Raw genomic sequence first — 22,696 nt, 5'->3', positions numbered from 1 at the left:
ATCTTGGGAGGAGGAATAGTGTGCTAGATTGTTAAAGAAATGAGCTGACTAATGCATATTTTCTCGTTACAGATAAAGCTGTGGTATGACAAGGTTGGTCATCAGTTGATAGTCACAATATTGGGAGCAAAGGATCTTCCTTCAAGGGAAGATGGGAGGCCAAGGAATCCTTATGTTAAAATTTACTTTCTTCCAGACAGAAGGTAGGGTCAACGGAAAAGTAAGGAATATTTTAGTAGACATTCAAATAGATATTCAGATGGCATGCAGAGTTGAGAAGAGATTGCTAGCTAGTACTGGTCATACATGAGATCTTATAGAATAGTCTTAAAGAATGGAATTTAGCGATTGAACATGTTATGCAACGATGAAGAACAGGTTTTACATTTATTTTAATACTATTTTCTATTAAACAAATTAACTTCAATTGGATTATTTTATCAACTATTGGATGGCAAACTAAAGATAAACCTGTCTGCATTGCATGATGAGATGTTGTTTGCAAATACTGTTGTTAATATTTTAAGGCCATATTATCTGCTAGGTAATTCTTGTGTAGGGGACAGGAAATTCCACAGATATAGATTCATTGAGTTTCTGATAATTTCTTCAAGGCATTCATTGTCCCCCTATTCCCTTCCCCACAGTAAAACAGAAGAGGGTTTGGCATCCAAAAACCATAGATGTCAAATTGTGGTACTGAAAAGTTAATGCTGAACAAGACCCGAACCTGTGACATGCTGAGAACCCTCAGCTCTAACTGTAGGCCTTTCTCACTACACAGTATTGATATTAATTTACACCAGTAATCCCCATGGCATTTAGGGGAAGATGATGGTGTGATGGGGCCTTTACCTCCCCTGGCCCCTTTTATCTCAGTGCTTGATTCTGTGAATGTAGTTGTTTCTATTTGGTCAGAGGGAAGGGGAACAGCTAAAGGAGTCCCTCTGACTGGATCTGCTCATCTGTGTTTCCTCTGCTCATGTTGGCAGAGGGGAATGTTTGGCTTTATTTTGTGGTATGTTGCGAAATGTAGCAGAGGTTTGTTGTAAATTGAGGAATCAGTATATGAAAAACCGATTGATGGAGCTATAGAATAATGTGCATCTTTAAAATAAGTATTTTTACTGCATTTGTTTGTTATACTATGCATAAATGTTTCCCAGCCTGGAGATTCTGCCTTCCTATGCATCTCTCCTCAGCCCTGTCTGGGGCAGAGCCAGTTAACCTTAAATATTTAATTAGAAATAATTGTCTAATCGTGAAAGGTGCTAAGTACCTCCAGTTTCCATTGATTTCAACAGGAATTGAGGGTGCTCAACTCCTTGCAAGATTGTCCTTTTCACCTTCACGCTATACAGTATGGTAAAGTAACCTGAAATAGGATAAAATGGTGAAGTTAGCCAAAGAAGAATGGTTTATCCATTTTATGTCAACTTGGATTGTGATATCTTTTATGCTATCATCATATGCATTGCTGTATTTCAAAAGTCCCTGTTGGGCCTCTTTGCCTTAAAAGTTTTTAAACCATTGGCCTAATAAAATACAGTGGTCTAGATCCTCAGCTCGTGCAAATTGGCATAGTGGCATTGAAGACAATGGAGTAGGCAACAATCTGCACTAGCTGGGGATCAGATTAATTGTTTTATTATATTTATCTTGTCCACTTTTTTGAAGATCAATATGCCCACCAATAATTTCTGTATCCATATTGTTAGATAATTAGAGCTCTTATAATGCAATGGGATATGGGCAGAAAGACCCCTGTACCCTAGGTTGAAAAAGGATGGTCAGGTGATGAAAAGAAGAAAAAATCCCCAAATATAATATAAAATAAATAGAAATATATTATTAAAATAAAATAATGTATACAATACCAATAATGATATATTTTGGAATTTTATTATGATTTGGTAATGTTTTACAAGAAATACTTTGTGTTATTTTTTTTATTTTCTTTTATGTGAGGCGGGTAGAATTTTTCCTTTAATTATTCCTGGTATTTCCTCTCATATATAAAAGAAACAGCAGTTTGTCTTATTGAATTAGTTTTCTTCTGAGAGCCAAACTGCTTTTTCTTTCCTCTGAAGAATAAACCTAGTAGGCTAAAATAAATCTCTTGTGCATGAAAAAGTAACCTGCAAGAGGAAAAGTGCAGTTAGATAAGTCAAGCATTTAATTAAGTGAGCATGTGAAGTCCTGACTAAACAAATTTCACTGGAAAACATGTCCAATGTAACTTAGTTCTCTATGGTGAACAAATCTTGAATGTTGAAATATGCAATTAAGTTCTTTATTTTAACAATATGAATAAAATGCAACTACATAGTGAACATGTTGTTCTGACATCTAGCTACCAGGAGTTTACAAATAATGCAGTTGTTATCCATATAGTATGGATTAGTATGCTATACTTAGAGTATTTGCAAATGTTCCAGTGTCTTCATTATATTGTTAAAAATATATAAATTAGTACTGCAGTTGAATGATGCAAAGAACCCAGCTAGTTTTAAACTAATGAACTTTGTAAACACGCTTCATGAATACAAAACTGTAAATTATGACCAATCCCAGGTTCTAATCTTTATTTCATCAGAAACTCCTATTCTGGTGTCCTTCTGGTTTATTGTTAATCTTTCAAACTATATACAAATTACCACTGTTCTAAGAGATCATGCATTTAACAAAATGCTTAGTACAATGTAGTAGGTTTTGGAAGTCTTTAATGTTTAAATTGCTCTTTGCAGTGATAAAAACAAAAGAAGAACAAAAACAGTAAAGAAAACATTGGAACCGAAATGGAACCAAACATTCATTTATTCTCCAGTTCATCGGAGAGAATTTCGAGAACGAATGTTGGAGATTACCCTTTGGGACCAAGCACGAGTTCGTGAGGAAGAAAGTGAATTTTTAGGAGAGGTATTTGGAACTGTTTTGACTCTTCATAATCAGTCAGTAGTTTGGGGACTTTGTCAATAGTACATGGATGACTGATGATTTCTTTGGCTTTTGTGAATAACATATTTTTATCTGATATAAAAAAAAAAGCTGACACTTTTGCACATATTTGACTGCTTAATAGTAACTCTTCCTAAAAGTTACTGAAATTTACGATGTAATGTTGGTATCAGATACCTTCTTTAGTTGTTCTGTCTTAATAACAACATGAACATAGTTTCAAAAAGTCATATTCTTTGAGGATTGTTGATAATGGTCCAAATTTGTCCCTGGTGTAACTTTACTGAAGATGTTGAAATATGATTGTTTATTAATTTGTCCCAAGATGTTTAGATGCTGTTCAGATTATCATTAAGGTGCTATGGTTGCTATTAAAGTTAGAAGTGTTTGTCTTATTCGGTGTCAAGATTTGTTACAAGTACTATATTCGTAAGTGTCTTGATGGCTCATTTTTGAGTGAATGCAAGAACTCTTTAATTTCAAATGTGAATGTTAACATTAGAAGAATGAATAGAATAAAATATGTAGAAATACCTATTTTAAAATAGTGTTCCACTGTAACACCTGTGCTTGTTTCATTTGTAGATTCTTATTGAGCTAGAGACAGCACTATTAGATGATGAACCTCACTGGTACAAACTTCAGACACATGATGTTTCCTCATTGCCACTTCCCCATCCCTCGCCATATTTGCCTCGCAGACAGCTACATGGTGAAAGCCCTACACGGAGGTTACAAAGTAGGTTATTAATATTACTAATGCTGTGTATATCTCATCTAAATTAGTGTGTACAGTATGTTACATTCTAAGCTAAAGATTTGTAAAAGCAGGAGTTGACATTGTGTGTGTGTTTTTCTTTGCCATTAATCAGTGCCTTTTTTGATTGCCAATGAGCTTCTGAAGTACTCAAAATGCTAATGCCGAATAGTGCATGATAATGCATTCTTTCTTAAAATATATGGGCCAGATCCTCAGCTGAAGGAAATTAATTTAGTTAATGAAGTTATGCCAACTTGCACCAGCTGAGGACCTTGTAATCTGATTGTACAGCCAAACTGAAAGCACAGTAACTTTGTCTTCAGCCTAAACATTTTAAAAAAATGAAGCACAATGACTTGTATGTAACTTTGCATGTATTGAATTTAATACAATTGTTTGTTACTGCCTTTTGATACTATCACTACAGTAAAAAGAGCATGTTCAACATTTTGTTAAATTCTGACAACTCTGAATTGTCAGACCATTTGCAAACGTTTTTGTTTGATTTTGCAAGTAAAGGGGTGCTTCATAACTCTCTTTGTATAGTACAGTATTAGAGGTCAATGGTAGGTTGCAGTAAATAGCAGAAGTGTTAACAAAAGAACTTACGCTGAGTTGGTAAAGGAAAATGTAATTTGATACTTAAGACAGAAAATAAGTGGTAGTGTATGACCAAATCTTGTTTAATCGCCTTCTTTCTTTTTGCCATTTAAATTACTTTATTGAGTCAGTGTTTTGTGATTATCCTTACAAAATTTCTGTAGGCATTGTGAAGTATCCTTTGTGAGTCCTACAGATATTTTTGTAAAAAAATTGTAAATCAATTTATAAGATTTTTTTTGTTCACGCTCTCTCTCTCTCTCCATGCACATTTATGCGCACCTTGAAAAGATAATTATTTTTTAAATTTTGTTTTTGACAACGTTCGTATATTATAAACTCCACATGGATTCTCCAGTAATTACGTTCATAAACATAAGTATTTGTAATAGTTGTCTACTTTGAGGTCGTGCAGCTGATTATGAGAGGTATTGGAATGCTCCATATCATAATATTCTGAAATTGATAAACTACTGCACCAAATTGTGGTGCATAACTTTCTACTCATGAAATTATCATTATACTTAGTCATATTTTCTTTTTCTGACTGACAGGTGAGGATCTCCTTTTCAATCCAGTATGCTTCTCAGTAGCTATGTTGTTGTTTTTGACAAATTCTTATGGTTTTAAAGTATTTTGTTCCTTCTTCATTTCCTGCAGTTAATTTTTCTGTAAATTTTTTTTAAAATTTAAACTCAACTTTTTTGGTGTGTGAGAGTAGTTTTCTATTTGGCATTTAGTTTATTTTATTTTTTTTCTAGCTTTCAGAAAATGTTTAAACCCTGAGTAGCAAGCCCATTTGTTTTTAGCATATGACATACATACATTCAAATGTTGGCCATTGTGGATAACCATAACAGCTAATTCCTTTGTTTTGGGGGTGTAACCGTGCCTCCATGGGTCACAACTGAGAATACCAAATTCAGGACAAACTGTTGAAAAATAGGACAGATACACCCCAAACTGGCAGTTATTCTCCCTTAAGATATACCAAACCAGCAACAAAAGTAAACTTCTGTTTTACCACACTGGTTGACAAGAAGTCAGAACAGCAGTTTCCTTAGGCATTCCAGTCCTTGTATCATCACCAAAAACACTAGACTTTAAGATGAGTGGTTCTTTACAACCAACTTCATCAAATGAAAGGTTCCTCTTATCCCAAAGGATCAGCCACAAACCCAGGTCAATATATAACTCAGATCTTACCCAATAATCATGCTGTTGCCAATCCTTTAGTATGTAAAATCTAAGGTTTATTTATAAAAAGAAAGAAAGAAAGATGAGAGTTAAAATTGGTTAAAGGAATCAAATATGTACAATAATTGCAAAGTTCTTGGTTCAGGCTTGTAGCAGCGATGGCATAAACTGCTGGCTTAAATCAAGTCTCTGGTTGCTTACAAATCATTGGAAGAACCTCAGTCCCTTGGTTAGAATGCTCCCATTAGTATAAATCCATAGTCCAGAGTTTTGAGCAGGAAAGAGGCAAAATGGAGATGTTTCCAGCCTTTTATAACTTCTGCCATGTGGAGGGAAATCCATTCTTTCAAACAAAGCCCTCAACACAGCTAATGGAAAATTACAGGTAAAATAGTCACCTGGGCAACTCACATGTCCATGCATGATTTCACTTAGTCATAGCAGGAAAGTCCATTAAGTGTAGATAGGTGTCTTCCATGGTCCATTGTGAGTTAAGTGTTTCTTAATGAGCCACTTAATTTGAATAGTTCCTTCAAGATGTGTAGGCTAAATAGCTTATGGGCATTACCCGAGGAGCAAACATTTGAAATCCAGGCATAGAGCCAATATTTATAACTTCAAATACAAAATGATACATGCATACAAATAGAATAATCGCATTCAGCAAATCATAGCCTTTCCATAGACACCTTACTTTGTACAAGATTTGTTGCAATTATATAACAGTGGTAGCAACAATGATCTATATGGTCATATTTTAATCAGATAATATCACAGGGGGAAGCTCATATTGATGCTAGATTCAAGATCTGATCAAATATCTTGCCTCATACCTTCAGATATAAGGAGTATATTCTGTCTTCCTGGCTGCACCTGAACAATCTTCTAAGCCTGTATGAAAGCAAGTATGGAAACCCTTATCAAAGGTTGCATGGTGTCAAATATTTGCTCTGGTTGGAGGTCAGGACTTAGTGCAGAAATCCTTCTCCATTTCAATGTAGCTTTGACCCAATTGGCCCCCAAGCAGTAGTTTGACATCCTCAAAATGTGCCACAAGTTCCAAAGAATTAGAGCCAAAGAAGAAGTTTAAAGTGCTCATTATAATTGTTGGAACCTTTATACATTTCTCTTTATGACACAAGGCTGTCTAAATTGCAGTAATAATATGTGTGTCCAAATTGAGATGAGAAGTCCACTCAGAAGGATTTCAGAATCATGATCCTTCTCGTAGTCCAAACTTCTCCTCACTTTCCTAGACTGTATGTACTTCAAGATTTTGAAACCTGGTGTCCCATAAATTATTCCCAATTCAAATTGACACAGTTTTGCAAGCACATAAATACAGAACAATGACTTTTGGAACTGAAATTCTCCAGATTTGGGACTGGGAAGATGTCCAAACTGAAATTTAGTATTCACTAGGAATTCTTATAGGAAAAGGACTATGTGATAACTAAGCAATTCAATTGAACAGTGGTAAATCTCACGAGTTATCCCTGCATCAGGAATTGGAAAATTATATATTTCTTGAACTGGAGTATGCCTAAATTAAATTTATTTGTCACATCTCCGAGTTTAAAATTATAAGTATCAGTTTCTTGCAGAAGAAAGTGGGAAAGTCATGGGAGTGCTTGGGGAACAAATTTGCATATCCCTCTGACTTCTCCAAGAAGAGAGTGTTTAAATTCTACTGTTAGCACCATAATGGTGAAGAAATATTTGGTTCCTGTTCTTTTTGCTGGCGGTTTCAAGAGAAGATTCAGCTAAACTGAAGGCCTCATCATGTCTTTTGACTTATGAAGGTCTTACTGAATCCTGTGTTAAAAAGTCTTCTGTATAATGGAATATGAATGTGGTTCTCAGATTATGAAACTTTATTTTGAGCAAAGAGATGTTTGTAAAATCAAGTTTCTTCAACAGAAGATGTTATGTCTGGTGTCAGTGAATTCATCCTATAGGGCGACTGAGTTCCAGGCTTTAGTGACTATGATTTTATGAAGAGACAATGATGTTGTGTTAGATATGCAGATACCTTCCAAGCTGGTCTCAGAGTTCCACCACAGTCATCCCATTTATATTTTTTTGCATTTCCTAAGCTCTGTCCTGCTGTACTTCTACATGCGCAGAGTTTTAAAAGTCCCCAGTGTTTGTTTTGGTGCAGACAAAATCCCTTAGAAAGTCAGTCCAGCTATTTGCTTTCATATGGAACTAATTGCTTCAACTACGTATTGCATAGTGAATCTTGCTTTCAGCGACTGGGGTTACAGAAGCTGTTTCCAGGTTGAGACAGGAGTAGTTCAACCCTCCCACTTTTGTATTTTGGAATGACTCTAAGTATATTATTGTTACTTTGTAAAATAAGACCTGTCTTAGTTCATGTATACAAAAGTTGTTGCTGTTAGAAATATCTTATTCCTCATTTTAAAAAAATAGATATTTTTACTGTATTTGAGGTACTGTATATCTCTCAAAAAAGAGGTTTTGAATTACAAGGATATTTGTTTTTCTTTTCATATGCAGACATATTTGGGCTTTATAGTGTCCAGATTAGAAGAGAAAGGAGAGAAATTTACTTAATTTTTGTTCTCTGAAGGTAGTATAAAAGAATCACCTACACTCACCCACTTTCTTTTCTTGCTAGAGTCAGGGATATGGTGTTTTACTTGTGGCACCTTCAATTCTCTTTTTAGCTTCAGTGAATTTTTGTGATAACGAAAATTGCCAGATTGTCAGCCCTGAAGAAAGCATTTCTGTATTTATGCACAGCCAGTGATGTAGAGCAAGCTTTCCACAGCACTCCATATGCTGGTTTGCAGTGGCCAGCTGTAGCAGAGAGTAGTTCAGTTTCCATACCCATTTATCCCTCGATTATTTCTGAATAGACAGATTTTGTGATACAGACATGTCCAGTAAGAATTAGTCTATCATTGATTTTCACTTATGTCACTAAACATACACAGGTGGTAACAAGTTTCAGTCATCCCCAGCCTGTGCTGGATTTGAATTGGTGCAGATGAAGGACTTTGTATCCTTAACTGATCCTCCCACGCTATCCAATCCCTGGACTTTCTATTGAGAAATGCAGAGCATTTTATCTGGGGGTATCTCATATATACACTGATAGATTACAGCTACTGCAGAACACTCAAATATACAACATTAAAAAAATAAAAAATTATCTTCTAAATATATCAGCAAAGGGAATTCATGGTGCCATACTACACTAATGACACTGTTTGGCTCTTATACAATGACTATGTTTTAAGCTTTTACATATAGTATATAAGGTCTATGGCAACATAAAATGTAAATAGTCCATCTCACTGATCATAAGTGGACTTTTGGGCTAGATTTTTACCACAGCCTCAACCCAGCTTCCAGTTATGCCCCCAAAATCAGCGGTGCATAAAAAAATCCAGGCAAAATAATCAAAGTTATTGACAATTTTATAGTGTAACTAGGGAGTTATTTGCATTATTTTCCTTCTGACAACTGATTGTAGACACAAAATTATAGGTAATTGAAAAAAATTGGCATTTACCCCCTGTAGTTGATCATTATATTGTGGTATTTGTGACATTTCTCATAGAAGATGTAGAAAATACCACAAATTCCATGGAAAAGTTAATAAGTAAAGTAAGTCAAAGTAAATATTGTGGTGTGGTATCACATTTATGCACTACAGCAGTTCAAATCAATGGGCCTGAGACTACGAGTAGTTCTACAGCTTAAACTCAAGAGGTTGAGAGACAAGGTCTTCTGTATTGTGGGCCTTCAAATCTGGAAGGTTTTTCCTCTCTCTATTTCCCAGTGTACATATGTAGCATTCTTCACATTGAAAAGCAAGATAGATTTGTTTCACATTTTACAATTATTTGCAGTTGTGGGTATGCGGCATGGACAGTGTTTATATCTGAGTCATGTGGGCTGATATTGAGTGGTGGGTGAAGGTGTAAGATTATTGAATATTTTGAGGCACTAATTCTGTACTAATTCTGCTTTTTTTATAGAGACATATGCCCTTTGTTTATTGAAACTTGTTTTAGATATTTTTAAAATAATTGAATTATTGTTATTTATTTTTACTTAGTGTTAAAAAGCAACAGATTCATTTTTCAAAGTCAGTTCTTATAGCTTTAGAACCACACTCTGCCCTGCATTATTGATCCGTTAACCACAGAGTGTGGGTGGACAGCACTGATAGTGGTGAGATGCCAAAAAAGAAAAATATGTACAAAACAGAATTTTTTAGTCCCTCTGGAACACAGCTTCTCTAGCACTTTCACAGGAGTGGAAACCTGCAGACATAAGGAGACATAATATGGCTGAGATCCTGAAAGAGAAAAGTTTTAGATTATGAGCACTTTCACTAGGGAGAACAATGTCAAACTGTGACCTTCAAAGAAAGACTTAGCAGTTTTCAGAAATAACAGCATTTGGAAATTGACTGTGAGAACCAACAAATAATGGACAAACTACATTATCCTGAAAAGATAAAAGTGAATGTAATTGCCAAAAAAATAAAAAAGCAGTATCTAGAAAATCAAATTAGAGTCCTCAAAATATCTGAAAATAAGAAAATTCCTAACTGGTTTTATTACATGAAGAATCTTATATTGTTTGTTCTTAGAATTAATGTCAATAAGAACCTCATTTACTAACCTACATAATTCCAAAGTGAGAGACTGAAAAGAACTCTGATAAGGGAGAAATTGTGTCGTCAGTATTTCAGAACAAAGAGACAAAGATTGAATGCAGCATATGCGACAAAAGAAATCTGCATATAGTATATGAAAACAAAACATTCCTTTTCCAAATCTAACCCGATTAATTTGGACAACAAGAAAAGATTTGGTATCCCTAAAAAAAGGTCTAGATGAGGGTATAAATTCTGCAGTCCACTTCATGGCTAAGTGTTGGGCCATTTACCAGGAGACCGGCTATCTTTCCTGGGACTAAGCTTCAAATTTGAAATTACTAGAAACCTTCAGGTCCAACCAGAAACATGGGGAATTTAACAAACTAGAAGTCTCAGTTCACAGGTAATTAACCCAAAGATGTTTCCTCTGTTAGTTAATTTCTGAGAAACTTCACTAACTGGATTTGAGATCCTGGATTCAGTTCTTTGGAGTTTAGAGGCAATACTTTCCCTCTATCTTCAGCAAACTGGGGATGAATGGAATTTTATAGTGAAGATTCAAGCCATCCCTCCTATTGCATTGTAATGTTAAAGTTTGCAAATCAGTAATGTTGCGACTTGTGAAAAACAGGAGACTTTTTATTAGTATTGCTGAAATTTGAAAAGTTCAATAATAACTGAGATAAGTATTGCAAAGTGTTGCGATTTTACCCTGCTGGATCATGACCTTCCATATCATGTATTTCTCAATAGTTTCCTTTCACTGTACTGTGAATATGGAAAGCCAATAATATAATCTTAAATCAACGCCACCACCATCAAACCTAAGTTGAGGTAATTATAACCATTCTATCTCACGAGTCAATAGGCATGGGACACTTAATGGAGAGGCATATGATTTTTTAATATTATAATATGGAGCATTTTACGTGCATTTTACGTGCAGTAGCACAGACCCACAAGTGGAGAATGTATTACACATATTTAACTCTGGTGAGCAAGAATAACTTTTTTCTTTCATGCTTTTTACATAATTTTCCCCGTTCTTTTGTGGAACACAGGTCTTGGGCATGTTATCTTGATTTGCATGTATGAGTGTTTTGTTCATAGGATATGAATATCAATACCAGTATTATATTCTTATTATACATGGATGAGTTATTAAATCCTTTAACAAAAAGGTATTTAACATGATACAGGGGTGTCTGAAAGCCTTTAAATTACCAATATTTTTCCTTATTAAAAGAAAACTGTTTTGGCTATGAATTTTCTGCTGTTTTGGATAATTAAAAAGAGGCTACAGTAAAGTGTGATTGAACCACAAAAACATTTGAAGGCCCAGCAAAAATTTCCAAAAGCAGTGAAAGGGAATTTGGGTATTTTTATAGTTCTCTAAGTCTGACTACTTTATATAATCAAGTTAGTAAACTATTCTCCTCCCTCTGATTCAAGAGAGCCAAAAACAGAAATGGTGAGAGAAAAAAATGCTTTCATAGCAAATTAAACCATTTGGAGGCAAAATTTACTTTGCTAAACAGCATATATATAGCAGATTAGGTTGCCTTTAAAAAAGTTTTAAAGTATCTGGTTCCAGAAGGGGGCATTCTGTTTTGGCTGAGGGTAATAGAGTCTTGATATAATGATTATGCATAATAAACTATCATATATAATTTTACAATAATTTCTGGAAAAATGTTTAAAAGTTTAACATTATTCTAATGGTAGAGTTTCTATCTTGTAACTATGTAAAGGCAAAGGTGGCTGCTCAATAGTCATAGGCCGCAATATTGCAATGATCTCCACATGGGCATAGGCCTGTGCCTTCCAGGAGATCTGCCTCTGTACAGCTCTTTGCAGAACTAAAGCCTTAGAAAGTCCATTCCTCTCTAATTACATCATGGAGCTTTGGTCAGATTCACAAAAGTATTTAGGTGCCTAATTCCCTGCTGGAGGAATCAGCGAATATAGTGATTATGGGTCCCTGGAAGCTATATTGTCAAGTGGAAAGAGAAAAGGGCTCTTCTAATTTTAATTATATTTACCAACAACAAAATTTGATAATATACAGAATTGCCATTTGTAGGTAGATTAGTAGCATCATATACACTTTACACAGTGAGAAACTGAGGCTCACAGAGATTAAGTGACTTGCCTTCAGCGGCACACTGATCTAGCAGATTACTGCTAAAACTAGTTGTCTGGAGACTTGGGTTCCAGTATAGATTCTGACACTGACATGCTGTGTGACCTTGGACAGATCACATCCTCACTGAATTTCAGTTTCCTCATTTTTAAAAAGGGGGCAATTATATTTAACACCATTATAAAGTTGTTGCAAAGTCTAAATAATATTAGTAAGCTGTTACTTGTGCAAAATATTATTAGAGCCTTTTAATGGCCAAATAGAACTCAGGACTTCCAACCATGTTCTCATTGCGTTGTGAAGACAGTAGCATCAGCTCCTCCTGTGGTAGCTTTACAAATTTGCAATGCAAAAGTGACTTTTCACTTTTTCACAAATGTTCAAATAATGAATTTTGTCCCAAAAAATTGAAGTTTTGGAAAATTTGTCCAATTGCATAAGAATTAGAGACCTGTAAAAGAGGCAAACTTTATTTAAAAGAGTCCACAAAACAAAATTTTTGTCTGTTTAGCTGTTAGGTGAGGAAGCACAGGAGGAATACAAATACTAAACTAAATCCTGCAAGCTGGTACCCACATGAATAACTTTGTTCATGTCAGTAATCTCAAACTCAGTGGGGCTATTGGGAGGAATGGAGTTATTCATATATGTAAATGCTTGCAGAATTGGGGGCAGAGAGTTAGTGGAAGGAGGGGAAGATTGACAGAGACTTCCTTTTTTGGTGTGGTAAATCAGGAACAGGACTTTTAGGTGCCAGCCCATAATAGCATGCAGAATTGCCACAAGTGAATGCTGCTGATAATATTCTGCTGGAGACCCCTTCAATTCGAAAGCACTGCACAATCACTTAAGGATAGTAATTTATTGTTTTATTATATTAAAATTCACATCACTGAATATTATTTGAGCAGACTGGTTGCCATTAAAAAGTAAACATTTATTCACAGTTATAGTTCAGAATAGGCAACAACTGGAGTATCTTTGTCAACATTGTTTAGTTACTGGGAATAAAAGTTGACTTTCTATTGGTGACCAAAGTATCATTGTTGTGGTTTAATTTCTGCTAATTACTGTGGTTTTCCTCTTTTGTATTTAATTTAGTTTGAAATATATACCTTTACGGAAATCTTTAAGCATTAATATGGCCAGTCATAACTCCTCCACTCTAAACAGAAAAGTGTTTGCAAATTCACAGGTTCTAAGCATCCCTGTTACATGTATAGATTTCACGTATTTTTTCTTGACATCACTTCATTTTAATATTTGTTTTGCAGATAAAGGCTTATATTCATATAATTCAGGTAAATCTTCAGCATGCCTGAAGTGTTTATTGCTTGCGTATATATGCACAGTTTAAGTTGACATTTTATTGATGTGCTTATGCTACATACTGTGCATATTTTAAATTGCTAAAGAGTTACTTGGCTTTCCTGTGTGCTTTTCAGTCATGTCCTTTGTACTGGCTTTATTTTTTCAGCATCTTAGTATTGGGAACACCTTGCTGAAAGTATATTTGTTTTGTCTGTCTTTATTTGAAGGGAGATAGAGATTTGATAGATAAGTTGTAGTATGCTTTACTAATTATACTGGGGAAATATTAAGTTATTTGGGTCAGAGATTTATTAAAATTGAAAACTTGTACTGAAGCTACTTTGTAAACTGTTTTAAATAGTTAAAGAATGCAGAAATATGGTAAGTAAGATATTGTTAATATCAGCATAAGTGTCTTTGTATATAGCTATATTATACCGTCCCAGTTGCAAATCATTTTGCTATATCTGAGAGAGAAAAGTGATGCTCTTAGCTTTCCTTAATTAAATATAAATAACCCAATAATGTAAAGCATTCCTAATACAAACTTAAATTCTATCACACATTTCATGTGGGACTTTTCCAGGTCAAACAGTTTTAATTACATGAACTTCATTGAGATTTGGTTCACCTAATTATATTTTAATTATGTTTAATAAATGTAATACCAAGAAATTAAAGCTAATACTATGCCCACAAAAATCTCTTCCGCCACTGATAATCAGGTTCTCTGAATGAAACTGAGAGAGAGAGCTGCATGATAGTCAGTTGTGGCTTCCTAAGTCTAAGACTGTTTCTGTTTCAAGCCTGGCATAAATTAGAATAATTTAAGGGCTGCACTAAACTAGACCAGGGGCTACATTCACTTTTCCTCCTCCTCCTCTTCCTCCTCATCCTCATGTGTAAGATTGCCTATAGAGGCCCAATCTGGTAGGCAAGTGCTGAGTCCGCTTACCAGATCATGCTCTGCAGGCGAGTTAGGCAGAGGACCACGTCTTCCCCTGGTTCTTGCATTGCTCTGGGATATATGTGTTTGGTCACCTGGTGTGGAGCTGCTCTGCACATGATCAGAGGCAGAAACATAGATGCCTTGGGAACTTTATTGCAAAATTTTAGGTGCCAAGTGAGCTTAGGCACCTCTAGGGTTTGGTGGAAGCCAAGGGAGAGGGGGTGGGGAAGGTCTGGTGATTCCTAGTGGGGCCTGATTCTCGGATTTAGGTGCCTAAAGTATCAGTTAGCCACCTAAGTCCTTTTTTGAATCCAGTCCCAACTGACTAAGCCACCGAAAGGCCATCTACCATCTTGAGATACCTCTAACCACTGGACAATATGTTATTCTGATGTCTGTCTTAGTCTCTCCTGTTGAATTTATTCCACTTTTTATATGTAATTAAATTTACATTGAGCCTGAGACAGAGTGAGAAATGAGTCCGTAGTCCAGTGGTTAAGGCACTCACCTGAGAGGTGGTAAACCTGGGAGACGTCTGTGCTACCTTGCATGTAAAAGCAATATCTCCCTGGGATATTGACGACAGAACTATGCACAGGTCTCTACATCACTGTCTAATATCTGGTCCAATGTGGAAAGTAGTTTCAGCAGGTCTCCTCTGCATGCTAAAGCTGTATGTCTTCAAAACATTTATAAATACAGAGTGTTTCATTCATGATTTGGAAGAGGCTGGATAGCCATCTCTCTTGGATGGTTTAGCCACAACAAATCCTGTATCTTGGCATGGAGGGTTAGACTAGATGACCCTTGTGGTCTCTTCTAACCTTATGTTTCTATGAACTGCAGTCTTATAAAGTTTGGTAATGCCCCAAAATGTAATTCTGAAAACATGCTTTTTGGATATGACATATTCATTCTTCTCCAATGACTTAATATCATGTTTAAGGCTAAGATTTTGTCACAAATATTTTTAGTAAAATTCATGGACAAGTCATGGGCAATTATGAAAAATTCACGGAAGCCATGACCTGTCCCTGACCATTACTAAAAATATCCATGACAAAATGGAGAGCCTGGGCAGGTGCTGGGGGGCTGGGAGCTCCTGGGTTCCCCACCACCCGTGGGGGCTTGGAGCTCCAGGGTCCCCGTCCACTGGTGGCTCTGAGCTCTGGGGGTCCCGCTCTGGCATCTGCGGAGGCGGAGAGCTCTGGGGGTCCCCCAGCCACCCACAGTAACCGGGAGTGGCAGAGGGTCCTGCCTGCCACTCATGGTGGCTGTGAGCTGCGCGCAGCTCCCGCCGCCTGCGGTGGTGGGGGTACCCTGCAGTTTACTGCCTCTGCAGTGGATCCTGCAGCTCCCAGGCAGCGCTGGCTGAAATCCTGGTGGTCTTTGGAAGTTACATATTCTGTGACTTCTGTGACTAAATCACAGTCTTAATCATGTTCACTCAGTTATTCATTCAAGTCAGAAAAGGTTTCACTAGCTACCAGGTCTGTGGACTCTGTGATGGATTTCTCCCAGCTGGGGTGCCACCTACACTGAGGCCCCATCAGCCTGGGCTCCCTATAACTGTACTGCTGTGAGCAGCCTGCCAAGCCCTCTCCTTGGCTCCAGCACACATAGAGGTAGGGACACACCCAGCTGCAGTTACATACACACAGGTTCTTTAACCAGCCCCTGCATGGGGAGGCATAGCTAAGGCACCTCCCATTTCCTAAGGCACACATCTCCCCTTAAGTGTAAACCCCAAATTGTATTGTCTTTTATTTCACAGAGATCTGTATGGCATAAGCTCATGACATTCGCCCCCTCCCTCAATGTGGAGAAGAAGCAGAAAGCTGTTGCATATCTAAGTTATGACTCCCACACACTGGTGTTTAGACAAAGCCAAAATGAGTTTATTAACTACAAAAGTGATTATAATGGATAGCAAACAGATTAAAACAGATTACCCAGCAAACAAACAAAATACGCAAACTAAGCTTAGTATACTAAAGGGATTGGATATGAGTAGCAAATGCTCACCCTAATGATGATTCAAGCAGGCTGCAGAGATTCTTAAGGGGCCAGCTGCACTTGCTTACAGCTTAAAAAACCCCAAGTGTTCCTTTCACAGGTTAAAAATCCCTTTTGGCCTGGGTCCAGCACTTCCCTCCAGTTCAGGCTTTGTTCCTCAGGTGTTTCCAGGAGCCTCTTTGGGTAGGGAGTCAGTGAAGAACCACGATGATGTCACTCCCCTGGCTTAAGTAGCTTTTGCATGTGGCAGGAACCCTTTGTCTCAAAGCTGGGTTCCCACGCCTGGTCGGTGGAAAAACACTGGTATTCCAAGATGGAGTCCAGTACCAGGTGACCTGATAGTGTCATAGCAGCCATGAGTGAGAGGCTGTTTACAGTGTCCTCAGGAAGAGAGATTAGCTGCTTCTAAGGCCTATTGTTTTCTCCTAATGGCCCTTTAACCTGAATGGGCCCTTCCCAGCCAGCCATCTAGACTGGCAATCTTTTGCCTACTTGGTGTTCCCCAGGTGTAAACACATTTGTAATACAGATATATAGTCAATATTCCTAACTTCAGATACAAAAATGATACATGGGTACAAATAGGATAATGATATTACAGTAAACCTTTCAAATGATATCTCACATGATCTATCTTGCATAAAATATATCAGAATTATGCCATAGTCATATCATAATAATATCACTGCGAAGAATATGGGGTGCAGTGTCACAGGCTCATTCTAACACAGCCAACCAAAAAGAAACTTGTATGCGTTTGATGTGTAAAGCAGAATAACTTAGTTTTGCTTTTGTTCAATTTGGTACTGTATTACTTGCAGTAAGATAAAGAGAGATGTCTTGGAAGAAACATAGGAAACACATACAGTATTTACACCAGTAAGTTGCCATATTTACAGAGTTATTTTTATCTGTATCACTTCTCTTTTTAAAAATGGATTGTGATTTTGGGTAATTTATTCCTATTAGACCTGACCCAGGGATTACTGAAGCCAATGAGAGTATTTTCATTGACTTCAATGGGCTTTGGAGGAGGCCAGTTATTCCTTGAGGTAATTTTTAAGTTTTAGACTAGATAATCATGTAGCATGGTGTGTATTTTGTTTTCAACACACAAATGTAATAAGTCATAATGAAAGACAATATTCACCCTAGACTGGGATGATTTGTTAATAAATTATATTCTAGGACACTTAATTAGTGCTATTCCTTACATTAAAATAGAGCCAAGATAGAACTGAAGGATAGAGGCAATGATCCATTTATATTCTGTAAGGCTATCAGTCTTGAGAGTCCACCCTAGGTCTGTCACAACATGGCTGTCACATACACCATACTAATGGAGTTTGAACTGGTTTCAGAGCGGAGAATGACTCCCTTTTTGCACTTACATAATACATACCTTCCTTTATAAAACATCTTGAAACATACATATGAAAAGTGCTAAATAAGAACTTATTATTATTATTATTTTATTATTTTATTTATTATTTATTATTATTCCTTGGGAATAATTTATTTGTGAACATGTTTCATTTTCAATAGTGCCAGATAAACCTGAGATTGATTTTTTTTTGCCTTGTTGGCATTTGTTCTAGTTGCTCAGATTAAAAAGGGGTAATTTTACAGGGCACAGGTAAGAAAAGATAGAAGTCTACGTCTTCAGAGCTCTGATGTGTGATTCCAGAATTGCATCTTCAATGGGCTATAAAGGAAAAAACCATCAGAATTACTAAATAATACCACACTTGCAAAACTTACAAGAAGTTTTAAACTCTGCAGCCACCATTCACAGTAGTATCTTATACATTGATTCCAATGAGGGATCTGAACCTTTCAAACTTTTTCTGTTTCTGGGGCTAATGAGAGACATTTTAAATAAACACTCAGTTTGGTCTGACTACTTCACAAAACTTACCAGTTCCAGGCAGACACTTTATTTCCTCCATCCTACCTAAAAACATTAATGTCCAAAGGGAATTTTTTTAAGTGAAAATTTTCTTATCTTGTTAAAATAACACCCCCCAAAAAAACCACCAAGCCCAAAAAAACACTTACTCTACATTTGATATTTTGATGATTCTTTAAAAGTTAATAAAAAAATTTTATTTTCATCATTAAAAATGCATATCTTGTCTCTAGAATATTTAACATAACATTCTAAAATATATTAAAACAGCCCTGTTAATTGCAATTATAAAAATATATAGAAGTAATATTCTAATAATTAATTAGCAAGATATGCTCATGTCTAATAAAATATTGCTTACTGAAAATCACTGCAGCGCTTCACAGCCACACTGGCTGTGACCCTTCTTTCATGAGAAAGAGACACTGTCAGTTTGCCTCCTGGGTGAAGGATTCTGGGTGTTTCTTTGTACTCCAAGATATACCAGACCAATCCTTTGTCTTTATTCATAAATCGGATACCCCCTGCTGTTTTTCTTCCTGTAGATTTCCTCTCTTTATATTGCACAATATCTAAACATGCAGCTGACTCAGTATGCAAATAGGCATGCACTGTGAGGCATACAATACATAAATGACCAGACAGGGAAATAGATATCAGTTACCTCTTGCCTGAAAGTAACATTTCTGAGGTATGTCACCTCCTGGTGACCTGACTTAATTCTAAGACTTTAAGAACATAATTTTCAGTATAGATATATAACACCTTAAATATTATCCATACACACATTTCACAATGATTACGGTGACCAGTAGGCTACTGCCTCTTAGTGTAGACCTCACATGCTGCCTTCAGTGAACTATTATGCAGCTATCTGACCCAGAGGATCCATATAAAACCCTATTCAGATGAATTGTCCTCTGCAAATTGGCATAAAGGGGTCCCTGGGTCACAAAGTAGCTTGGGGTTAAGGTGTGTTATAGTTTGGTTTTTGTGCTGGTGCCAGGGGGGATGGAAGCATGTACCCCTGTCCATGTTCCATCCTGGTGTTATTATCAGTACCATATGGAAGGCTCTCTACTGGGTCTAGAACATCAGGGACAATATTACAAGTGTGGATGATTCTCTTTCCCTGTGGGTTAGGCTAGATTTTTATGGAAGGTCCCCTCAGGAACTCTATAATTAGGGAATAATCAGATCCAGAATTGCCTTTAAGTCAAATTTAAGTATTCTCCTTAATTACCCTGTTTACAGTACGTCCTTTATGAGTATGGAACCTGCTCCTTCACTCTCGCCCTGATTCTCTGGGTCTTTCCTAGTGGTAAATTGTTCTTTCTCCTTGTGTTAATCCAACCAATGGACTTCAAAAGAAAAGCAACAAACCACATGCATGGAAATTTAAAATTATTTACATAACCTATTAAACTAATCATAGTCAGTCTATCTTAAAGTTATACATTATAGTAAGAGTAGGCCTGGCTTTCCTTGCATTGATAATTTTCAGGTTCTCAACTGTGCTTAAAAATTGGTATATCATATAAACAATAACAATTAACATCTTTCTAATGCAATTACAGAATTAATTTAGTAACAAAACAAGTTAACTTATAACACTTTATAAGTTTTTTTTCAAGAGTAAAAATTACATTTCCAAGTATTTCCAAGTTAAACAGCTTTATTTGAGCAATGAAGGGCTGAATTGTAGATTGTGGGCTTTGAGCTGGAGGGGAATGAGCATCAATCAAATATAGTGATCAGTTCATACTCCTCATTGAAAATTCCCCACTATAAAGTGGCATGCACTATGCACCAGGGGGGCACATCCTCTTCATGGGATCCCCAATCTGGCTATATGCCCCTGATTCTATTACAATAGGGTTCTCCCCTACTGTGGAGCAGGGGTCTAGGATCCACCCGGAGAGATATGTGAATAATCTCCATTCCCCTGAGTAGTGATTCTTCTTAGTCTCTATGTCTTGGTTTTACCCTTCAAAACTACTATTTTTTCTGCATCTTCCAGGTAGATTAATCATCCCTTTCCTACCCATCAGAAACCTTGCACACATGTCAAGGACTGGTGGCAAGTAGGTTCAGTCTCATAGCTGGTGACCTATTGGATGATTGCAAACAGTCTGAGCTGACACACAGTTGTGACCATGTAATCATTTGTTAATATGTATTACTACGGATTTCCTTGTCCTCATTTGAAAAAGTACATTCTCTTTTATTAATGGGTGAGTATCACCGACATGTTAGTATACAGATTTGAACATTCCAATATCAGCAATAAAACAAGTTGGGCAGAGCTGTACTTACAAGATGCCAAAGAAGAAAGAGATAAGTGTGTATAAGTAAAATTAAGCCAAACAGAGGCTAACACATTTATTTGTCATACATGACCTACATTTTAGGTCTAATTATGGATTTAGAATCTGCTTTTGCCAACTAAGCTCTAGCTATTTTAACAAGTGTTGTGCTTGCTGTGGTACAATTAAAATACGTCTTTTCCTCTGAATTTTCACAGCTATAATTTGCCTTGCAGGATGCAAACTATGCATATGAAGCTGCCAACTCTAATAATGATTATCATTATCTTTTAGAAAATGTAGCATTCATTTAACATAATAGCTATAATTCATCTTCCAAGTGTTTATATATGAGTTTAGCTATATTGCAAACAAGAAAAAAACATAACATAACTTCGGTATTTTGCAGCTGGATTTCACTCTTTCACTTTTGAACTATTACTTTATGGATTTCAAGGAAAATAGTTAATGTGCCACTAATTAATAACCATTACAATAATATATATATCTTTCTGTTCCAAGGATCCTGTATTGATTCTCCTTGTATTTATCTATATATTTTTGCCAAGTTGTGTAGTCTGAAATGCATTTCATTTGGTTATTATTATTGCCTGAGCAGTTCTGACTTACAGTAATAACAATGGTATGTTTGTGACCATTCTTTTTCTGCAGGGTCCAAAAGAATCAGTGATAGTGAAGTCTCTGACTATGATTGTGATGATGGAATTGGTGTAGTTTCAGGTATGAATTTCTAAATGCATTCTTCTAGTTTCAGTAAAGAGCTTTCTTATTTATAATTTACTATGATTAATTTAATGTTGCTTTTCTCCTGGTAGAAAATAAATCGGCACTCAATACACATTTTTCTAACAAACACGCAGAATGCTGTGAGCTAGCTTTTCTTAATGCATTAACTACAAAAATGACTTGTAAAGGGGGAAAGCAATGATCCCTTTTCCTTTTTGGCTTCTTTATAATGTATTTTGTCCAAAAGAATGAAAAAAGAGTTTTATTTTGTTGTGCTTTCTTTTTAACTCAGAATTCATGTTATCTGGAAAACTCTATGGTGAAATCATAGTGAAATAGTGAAAACACTGGAGTCAAGGGCTCAGAAAGCTGAACATTTGAGAGAGGAAGGGAATTTTAGCCATATGTTTTTAAAAGTGTATTTGTTTTGTTAACAGGCATTTAATTTTGGTGTTTCATGAGTATTTAAGACAAAAAATGTTATTGGCAAAGATCCAACCTCTTCTAATAAAATGCAAAGAGCTCACAATATAGAACTCTTAGTTCTCCAAGACATCCATCAGTAAAACCAGAAGAGACTACATTTTGCATTTCTGGATATTTCTAAGATAATAAATAGAAAAAAAACCAACAATTGTTTTTATAAAGAAAAAATAACAGTAATAAAACCCATACACTATCCTTTTGAGTCTTTAAACATCCCACAGAAACAAAAAGGGACATCCTGTGACAGGAAAAAATCCTTATGCCAGTCATGTTTAATTCTTTCTTTTGCAAGAGGCACCATTCTGGACTGGGGTGCGCTTTGTAGTTGTCTGGATTGTTAGCTCAGTCCCCAACATTTCTAGTTTTTTTCACATCTAGTTCCCCCTTTTTGTTGCAGCCCACCTTTGGCCCCATATCTATCACTACCTTATGGTCGTAGGCCTTGTCTACAGTGGAGAAAGGAATTATGTTAGAAATCATTATTAACTAACACATCTAACTAACAGAATGTAAAACACAATTTAGTACCTAATGTGTTCACTAATTATGAGTAACTGGAGGGTCCTCATTACCATAACCAGATAATACATTTTAAAACTTGTCCTTGTCAACACTAGTTGCTACACATCATATTAGTTAACACATTTCTAACATGATGCATCTTCCTGGTCTACA

General features: G+C 36.2%; 1 protein-coding gene across 49 annotated transcripts in view; it reads left to right on the top strand.

The window, feature by feature from the left end:
- RIMS2 (regulating synaptic membrane exocytosis 2) overlaps positions 1-22,696 on the top strand; it is a 748,357-nt gene that overhangs the window by 466,504 nt on the left and 259,157 nt on the right. For 30 of the 49 annotated variants that reach the window (XM_073330341.1, XM_073330373.1, XM_073330345.1 and 27 more), the window contains 5 exons: positions 73-203; positions 2,748-2,919; positions 3,544-3,697; positions 13,572-13,598; positions 21,461-21,529. In XM_073330341.1, the coding sequence (XP_073186442.1) occupies positions 73-203; positions 2,748-2,919; positions 3,544-3,697; positions 13,572-13,598; positions 21,461-21,529 (553 nt within the window). The remainder of the gene's footprint in view (positions 1-72; positions 204-2,747; positions 2,920-3,543; positions 3,698-13,571; positions 13,599-21,460; positions 21,530-22,696) is intronic. The other 19 variants (XM_073330352.1, XM_073330343.1, XM_073330364.1 and 16 more) reach the window with 1 other exon arrangement.

Source organism: Lepidochelys kempii, chromosome 2, assembly GCF_965140265.1.
Source record: "Lepidochelys kempii isolate rLepKem1 chromosome 2, rLepKem1.hap2, whole genome shotgun sequence".
NCBI classification, from domain to species: Eukaryota; Metazoa; Chordata; order Testudines; family Cheloniidae; genus Lepidochelys; species Lepidochelys kempii.
The sequence above is the reverse complement of the archived record's forward strand: the minus strand, read 5'-3'. Positions and strand labels throughout refer to the sequence as shown.